At 30.8% G+C, this 9159-nt stretch overlaps 1 protein-coding gene across 2 annotated transcripts; it reads left to right on the top strand.

The window, feature by feature from the left end:
- Window positions 1-3778: 3778 nt before the first annotated feature.
- LOC115717295 (ubiquitin-conjugating enzyme E2-17 kDa) lies at window positions 3779-8850 on the top strand. 2 transcript variants are annotated; one of them, XM_030646266.2, is made up of 5 exons: window positions 3779-3962; window positions 4067-4146; window positions 6782-6909; window positions 7866-7970; window positions 8432-8850. In XM_030646266.2, exons 2-5 carry the CDS (start codon window positions 4077-4079, stop codon window positions 8573-8575), a joined length of 447 nt encoding a protein of 148 aa, XP_030502126.1. In that variant the 5' UTR covers window positions 3779-3962; window positions 4067-4076; the 3' UTR covers window positions 8576-8850. The 2 variants fall into 2 exon arrangements, with proteins under 2 accessions (XP_030502126.1, XP_030502125.1); XM_030646265.2 differs by having other exon boundaries at window positions 3789-3938.
- Window positions 8851-9159: the final 309 nt, after the last annotated feature.

Genomic DNA, 9159 nt, shown 5'->3' with positions numbered 1-9159 from the left:
CTCTAATTTCTCTAAGTCTTAAACGCCCTAAAGCTCTCAAGCTCTAAGTCTAAAAATCTAATTTTATCTATCCCTCTAATCTACACGCCCCAAGCATGGTAGAAGAGACTAAGTCTCATTCATCACTTCTACTTGAGATTTGCCTACTGATTCTCATATTGTAATCTTAAAAGAGTCACTCAAGAATCCACAACCCTTGTGATCTGAGTGGTGTTATTTTTGGTATTAATACAACCAAAATGAGAGTATGTCATTACCCGTTAATTAAGGGAGCCAAACTTCTATAAAAATATTATGTCTGTTTTACCTTCCTATTCTTATTGTGTGCACGTGGTAACATCAATAATAAATAAGACTTCGTTGTCGGTTGGTCAAAATCGAGGTCAACAGTATCTAATTATGTGCTAAAAATACGGGAAGTTCATATTTGGTAGTTTTATAAATAAATATTGTTTATAGATCAAGAAAAAAAAAGTAGATATTGACTGTGAACATGATACATAGTTTTGTAATGAAATATGATTAAGGCTGATTTTGAGATTTTGTGGGCTTAAGGAAAAATATACATTATTGGGTCTTAATTAAAAATTAGGATAATTTGAAAAAAAAAATACAAAAATAATAAAAATACAGTCTGTACATAATTTTTTTTTTAATATTTTATGGTTTTTAATTTTATTTACATAAAATATGGTCTTTTAATGTTGTACTCTTGTTATTTTGTTATTAATTTTTTGTTATTTGTTGTTGAGAATCATGGGGTTCCAACTCAAAACCAATTGGCAATGAGAGGAGTAGCCCATGTTCTTATATATGGCTCAATTCTCTACCATTTATTCCATGTGGGACATTGTCCACAATATTCCCCCTCAAGATGATGGCTATTTTTTGCTCATCAATCTTGAACCGTATCAGAGTGGACATGGTCACTATCTGTATAGGTGCGGATCAGATATGATCACTTGCCCGCAAGGGATATGGCTCTGATACCATGTTGAGAATCATGGGGTTCCAACTCAAAACCAATTGGCAATGAGTGGAGTAGCCCATGTTCTTATATATGGCTCAATTCTCTACCATTTATTCCATGTGGGACATTGTCCACAATATTTGTACATTATTTTTTTATGTTATTTTGCTGTTGTTTTTGTGTTATTTTCATGTGTTTTTCTTGTTGTTGTTTTTTTGTATTTTTATAAAATACCATAAAAATGTAAAAAAAAAAAAAAAATTGAACCTAAAAATATAATTTTTTTTTTATAAAAATTGGTATTTTATATAATTATCCTTGATAAATTTATATAGTTTTTTTTTTTAAATTATAAAAAAATATGTGTATTTTTAAATATTTTTTTAGGCTGAGTAGATTGTATGGACATACCTAGCCTATTTTAGTCCAAGACCGACTCTATAAATAAAGGGTAGGATAAAATTATTAATGTTTTTCTAAGTACACTAAATTAATCTTGTTTTATATTTTGTTTTTATTGAAATTATTGCATAAGAAAGATCTTCTAAGATACTATTTGTTAAAAAACCTAAAAAATATCTTCTAATTTAAGTCATTGTCTATAACAGGTTGGGCAGTGTCAAATTTTCTCATAACCATGAAAGCAAATAAAATGTAACTGATCATTGCTTGAAATTTACATCTTTATATTTTGGAATGCTTGAAAGTTTTTTTTAAAAAAAAAAGTAAAAAAAAAAAACTTTTTAGGTATAAGATAGTTAAGTCAAATGAGTATAACATTATAAATATGAAATAGCTACTAGACCATTTTTTTTTTTTGGGTAGAAAAACAAATTTATGAAACAATGAGAACTGTAATGGAGAGGAAGTCTTTATTTTTGCTTTCATTGTGGTGGATGGCGTGCCAAAAATGAGAAAATCCACAATAACTGCTTACTTAACTTGCACAATTGTATTGACTCTATCTTTCATGACTTTACAGATTTGAAAATTGCTCTGTTACTCGATGTATCTCCGGTCTAGAGGAATGGCTGGCCCCAAGGATTGGCTGAAACTTAATTATGATGTCAGAGTTGGTTTGAGTATTTCTTGCATTGCGGTGGTTGGTAGAAACCATTTGGGGGAGGTGGTCTGGGTTCGTTCGGCTAGACTGGACTTTGCGGATGCTCTTTCTGGTGAGGCAGCGACCTGTTGCTTAGCCTTGGAAACCGCAAAGCTAAACAGTCATAAATTTGTCATCGTGGAGACTCTAGGAGCGTCATCAACTCTCTCAACCGCGTCTCGTCGTATTGGGAGATTGAGAACTACTCTAATTTTTGGTTTGAGCTCTCTAATAGTTTTATCGATTGTATGTTTTCATGTATTCCCAGATCGTGTAATTTTGTCGCACATAAATATGTGGCTTGGTGGGCCTTCGCCCACCACCAGTTTAGATGTTTTTCGTGTTTTTTATCTCTCAAAAAATTTATTTTGTAATGACTATTTGGTCTAATTTTCTAATTAATATTCTTTCAAAAAAAAAAAAAAAAAGAGAATTGTAATTTACAGAGACAATTCTCCTCTTTTACTATAAAAAACTCAGTCATGCTTACGAGTTTCACTGATCAAATTGTTCACTAAACTTGACCTAGTTGCGTTTAATATAATAAAAAGAACTAAAAGTTAAGACATGTTTAATTTTAAGAGCATTGCTATTGGGCACCAGTAGTGCCTAGCACTTTTAAGACGTGTCTTCTTGTGATTGACTAGCGATACTCCCTAACAACTATTATATTAAACTATATGTGACCCGACATTAAATTAGATCAATAGCGATATTAACACGTAAGAGAGTGCTTGGCACCACTGGTGCCTTTTAGCATTTTTCTAATTTTAATAATGTTATAAAAAACTTTTTAGTTAACTTCCAATTAAGAACAGTTTCAATTGGATATTTGGATTTGCATTAACAGCCACTTGGCAAAGGCAATCCAAGAAAATTGAGACCTCTTTCCGTTCTTGCTACTACACCAATTTGAAGGGGTCATTGTCGAAGCCAATTCTGGCATTTTATACAATTTTACATTTTTTTTTTTTTTCTAAAAAAAATAAAACCATTATATGCAATGCAATCAACACGTTGCGATATGATTGGTAGTTCACTTTTTATAAAGGTTTTGTACTTTTATTATGATAACATAAGAAATTACATAAAAGAAGATGTATCATTACAAAAAATGTTAAATCATATTAAAATTGTATTAAATATTTTTGAATTTATATTTAGAAAAATCAAAAAAGAAAAACATATAGCATGAGAATTTAGAGAACACGTTATTAGAAAATAAAAATGTAATCAAAGTGGGTGTATTTAATTTATTGGGGAGATGAGGCACTTTCGGCGCCAAAGAATAAATAAAATAAATAATAATAATAATAATAATAATAATAATAATAATGAATAACGTATAGAAAACGCTAAGCTACCCGAAATGGAATTAGAATAACACAAAGCCAATAAGGAAAGGAAAAAGGAAGACGATTCCTTCTAGTGGGCGGCACCATTCCCTTTTCTATTTTTTCTATTTGTTTTTTTTGAAAATTGCTAAAAAATATAATATTTTTAGTATTATTATTAGTTTAATTAAGTATTTAATATTATTAAAAAAAATAATTTTTATTTAATATTACTAATTAATAATAAAATACCACTTATAAAAAGAATTAGATACTAACCAATAAAAATTTTAGTGGTGGCTAACAAATTTTTCTAATATTATTTTTTTTAAATTATATAATACTTAATTACACTAACCATTTTTTTCTCTTTATTTATTTATATATTTATTCAGACACCAAATTCATTCTCTAAAGCCATCTCTCTCTCTTTCCCTAATCTTCAATCTCTCATTCTCTCTTTCTCTTCGGGTCTTGTAAACACAGATAATCATCAACTCAAACGACGAGGCCATCTGCATCTCCATTTCCGGTTCTGCTCTTACCTTTTTCTTGGGTATGTATTGTTGTTGTATGCTTACTTTATATAGAAACACATAATATAGAATGTTTTTTTGTTGTTGATCTGTGATTGTTTGGTTGGATCTTGTTGTTTATTAGGGCTCTGCAGATGGCGTCCAAAAGGATCTTGAAGGAACTCAAGGATTTGCAGAAGGATCCTCCCACTTCTTGTAGTGCTGGTATATCATCTTTACCTTTATTTATCTGTCTATGTATGTTTATATATATGTTCATGTATGTCTGTATCTTTATTCTGCTTTGTCTTGATCAGCTGTTTTTCGATTTTTTGTTTTCTTATTTTTTGTATGGACATCTATGATTTTAGGCTGCTAATCATTTGAGAATAAGGATTGGATTTGGGTTGTGTTATAAACCGGTGCCCATTCACTTTTGCTTAATTAGGATTAATTGAAAGGAAAAACTAATGTGATACAACAATTGTGGAATTTAATTTCAACGAGTTTGCGCTGTGCAAATTCCTTGTCCGTTTTAAAATTACATTAACTACAAATTAGAGGTTCATTGGTGTATGTCAATGGTCTAGCTGTGCCGTGTATGATGGGAGATGTGGCCATTTAGCAGGAGCAAACATGGTTCTTGATGAGACTCTGGAAATAAATGTAGTTATTGGAGCATAGTGATTGCTGGATATGCTCAAACTTCACTGGTTTGATGATGTTATCAAAAATTTGTGCTCAAACACATCGTTGAAGATATTTAGGAATATTGTTAAGAGAGCCTCTAGTGGTGTTCTTTCAGCTTTGTTTAAATGTTGTGAATTTACAAACCTCTTGTTTGGAAAGAAATTTGCCCAAACTTGTTATTGGAAAATGCATCTAGAAACCTCTTGTACGGGGAGTTTTTTACATAGTAAGGAGTAACCGGATGTTCCTTCATGGACATCACTGATTTGTCTATATGGTACGAGTGGACTTGGGGTATGTCTGGAGCTCCATATTTTATTGCTTTTATACCGTTTCTCTTAGATCGTAGGCTGATGTTGTGCCAGATTACTTTAGGTTTTGATGATTGAGGATTATGGTTTTATGACAGATCTGTTAGGGTCTCAGGCTTGATGATGAGCCTTTTAAAAATATGCTGATGTAGCCTAAGTGAAGAGGCAGGGAGCTTCGATGAGCTGATAAATTCATTCAAAATTTTCCACATCAACTTATTATTGTTACGCCTTGTTATCAAAAATTTAATACTTACAAAGCCTGAAAGATGTGATGGCAGTTAGATCATTGATGAAAAGCAGTGGGATCAAGATACTCTCGAACTCTGGATTAATAGGATTCCTAGTTTTACTTGTGGGCTGATCATGTGGAGGGGAGAATGAAGGAGTTGGGGATGTCCTTGAAATTGTTTTTTCCCTTTATGATGTGAAGGATTATTGATGTAGTAGAATTATTCTACTATAGTGAAAATTATTAGGGTAGTTGGTTATTTCTTTTAATGTGTTTTATTTTATGTTATTTCCAATTCTATTAGGATGTCATATTTCTTGGCTGTCAATACAAGCTAATGAGTGGAATGTCAAATATATTGAATAGTAAAATTTGATATTTAGTTCGCATTTCAGGTATCTATTTTGGTTTTATTACCCAACTAATGCCTCATATATGTTTAATTTTTGGATTTAGACCCAACAATTTGGCAAAGTAGCCATTTCAAGGTACGAAATCATTAGTAAGCTAGGGTGGAAAATATCATTTGGTCACAAAAGATACTGATACTCCACTATCCAACGGTGTGACAACACAATAGGCTGACCTATTTAGGTCTACCATCCTGAATTTTCGAAGTGAAATTGAGCTAGTGAGAAAGTATTAAGTGGGGAAGGGATTGTACACTTGAGGACCACCTCGAAAATCTTGATCAGAGAACATTAAAATAATGGTCGGCAACTTATCCTTATTTCAAACCAAAAAATATCTATTGTAATTGAACAAGAGATCAATAAATTTTCCTTGCACCAAGCAATATATCAAACAAAAAGACTAAGAAATTAACCTTGGCAATACCCCCTAAGAAAATACCAAATTTTCTTTTGGTATCGAAAAGAAGACTAATAATCTCTCTTGGCTCTGAAGAAAAGAACAATAAATTTCTCATGGTATTGAGCAAAATATCAAGAAAATTTCTCTTGTTTGGTAACAATAGACTTTTTGTTTGTTTCTTTTTCCAAGAGACTTTAGTTTGGTACCAAGAGAAAGGTCTTGATATTTTGCTTGATGTCCAGAGAAATATTTTAGTGTTTGTTTAGTGCCAACATAAAGTTCTTATTCTTTTTGTTGGTTCCAATTAAGAGAAATTTTGTGGCCCTTTCGTTGGTGCTGAAAATTTGAAAAAGTAATTTGATTGAGTATTTATTGAAAAATACAAGTTTATTATCGTGTTAGATTGTCTTGGCTATATAATATACTGTACCCGCCAAGAAAAATTTTATGGTCATTTTCTTTGGTGCTGAGATTTTCAAAAAGTGATTTGATCTAGTGTTTATTGAAAAAAAGAACAAGTTTATTATTGTGCCAAATTTGGCTATATAATATACTGTGTTAATATTGGCACAACTCTTAGTTTTGTAGTAGAGGATTTGTATGTTTGTATTTTCTTCATTCCTATTGTGCTCAAGTATAGAATGCCATACCATGCAAAGCTTATATTTATAGTAGCTAAACTTGAAATGGTTGTTAGAGATGATTATTGTTTCAAACTATGTCAAACAGAACAATAATAGTAATTGTTCTCATTCAATAAATAATGTAACAAGTTATTTATTTTTCTTTCTGTTGTCTTTGATTATTTTTACAGGTCCAGTGGCTGAAGACATGTTTCACTGGCAAGCAACAATTATGGGTCCTCCAGACAGTCCATATGCCGGGGGTGTCTTTCTAGTTACCATCCATTTCCCTCCAGATTACCCATTTAAGCCACCCAAGGTACTTTCTACTTGTTCTGTTGAAAGAACTGTCATTCTCTGATGCTCTATGTTAATCCAATCTGGATTTGGCTTTGAATTGCTAATTCTTATTTTCATTAATGAGATATTTCTGTCTCAATAGTATTGAAATTTGATGAAATGCTGTGGTTCTTCTGTGTTTGTACTGATGATATATATGCTCTATTAAATATGTAAAAACAGTGTTTTTCTTTTTTTAAAATGTTACTATTCAAATTTAAATATTCACTACACATATCTCTCTTATCTTTTATATAACCCATGACACATTTTAAAAAATATCTTTCTATTATTATTTTTAATAAAAAATATTTTTGTATTATTATCATTTAAAAAAATAAAAAAAACGTATGATATTTTAAAAACAATGAAACTATTATAAAATTAAAAATATTTCGGTAATTAAATTAAAATTATAATTAACAATAAATTTTGAATTTTGAATATTGTTATATTTTATTTTTATAAATAAGATTTAAATTAAACATTTTTTAATAAGTTTTTTTATTGAATAACATGTACAAATAAGAAAAAACTAATTATTCAACTAAAATTATACATAACATGTATTGCACTTAATATTAACTTAGTATATATATATTTATATATTTTTTGAGATAATAGTATGTATATGCATATTCATATTCATGATTTTTTTGGTTCTTTTTTTTAATCTTTGAACGCCTCCTGCATTCCATGTTTTCAGTAATCACTAATTACACCAGCCAATTTTTGTATAAAGAATTCAGATATTCTAGATAGGATCCAGAACAAAGTTGTTACTGCTCACATAACTAATTTACTAGCGTTTTGTTATGATTTTCTCTTTTTGCTAAAGAAATGTCTGAGGATCATTGCTATTTTATCACTTTACATTGATCTTTAAAGCTTTGTCTCTTTCTCTCGAACTTAATGATGTGCTGCTTTGCTTTGCAGGTTGCATTCAGAACAAAGGTTTTCCATCCTAATATAAACAGCAACGGCAGCATTTGCCTTGACATTTTGAAGGAACAGTGGAGCCCTGCTTTAACCATTTCGAAGGTTTGTCAAGGCATTTATAATCATGAATTAAAAATGACCCTTTTAATTTTAGACTCTAGAGGCTGTTTAACACAAGCAATTAGGTGCTATTGTTCTCTGTTTTTAAAATGAAATCATAGATATGTTGTTCATTTAGCCAAGGCCTCTTTCCAGTGTTATGTATAGTAACCACACACAAAGACAAAGCTGATAAGAAAATACGCTGTAAACCATTGTTAGGGATGCCTTCACATAAATGGTTCATGTTTCCATAAGCAATTACACTCTGTTAGTTTTCTGATGGTGTTAGGTAATGTTAGTCACAAAAAAGTTACACTGGCAATTACACTCTGTTATGTGTGATTTCATTTTTAGCCACATGTGAATATATACAAAACACATTTTAGTCACTTTCGTATAAAATTATTATGTTGGAATCAGTTAAAGGTTCAAGAGTCATGTTTGAATTTATTAATGAACAGGTATTGCTTTCAATCTGTTCGCTGTTGACGGACCCGAACCCCGATGATCCGTTGGTGCCGGAGATTGCTCACATGTACAAGACAGACAGGAGCAAGTACGAGACAACTGCAAGGAGCTGGACCCAGAAATATGCCATGGGGTAAAGTTAAAACCAAACATACATGGTTGTAAGTCCATAGAGGAAAAGCTCCATTTTCTATGTTTAGTAAAAATTTGGTTTGTTAGCTTATATGTATGAATGAATGAAAATGTTGGTGAAATGGACTAAACAAGTGGTCCACTCCACTAAGAAAGAAAGAACATTACACATGTTCAATTCTAAATGCGTGAATGAGTAGTTGCCTAAGGATTTGTCTTTTACCCTAATATTTATCTTCCCAATGGAAATCATACCCAAAAATATCTCTTAATTTATTCATCTTTCTGGGTTTTGGGTTTTGTGTTCTTTTTTTATTTTTATACCTCTTCTGATTAGCACGTGGTAGTAGGTTGAATTTCAAATTAACGGTTTAACAATTTCAAGAAAAAAAAAATTGATTTGAACCAATTTTAAATCTTGTGGAGCTAAATATATGCATGACAGACGTAAGAAGTATTTTACAATATTTATGAGTGTATCTTTGAATGTTATAAGAAGTCGAAATTGTAAACAGAACTAACCTAGATTGATGATATGTTATTTGTTGCAACGTGAATTGAGAGGATCAGTTTAAAAATGATTTGAGTT

Source organism: Cannabis sativa, chromosome 5, assembly GCF_029168945.1.
Source record: "Cannabis sativa cultivar Pink pepper isolate KNU-18-1 chromosome 5, ASM2916894v1, whole genome shotgun sequence".
NCBI lineage: Eukaryota > Viridiplantae > Streptophyta > Magnoliopsida > Rosales > Cannabaceae > Cannabis > Cannabis sativa.
Note: the sequence above shows the minus strand (reverse complement) of the source record. Positions and strands in the feature narration are given on the sequence as shown.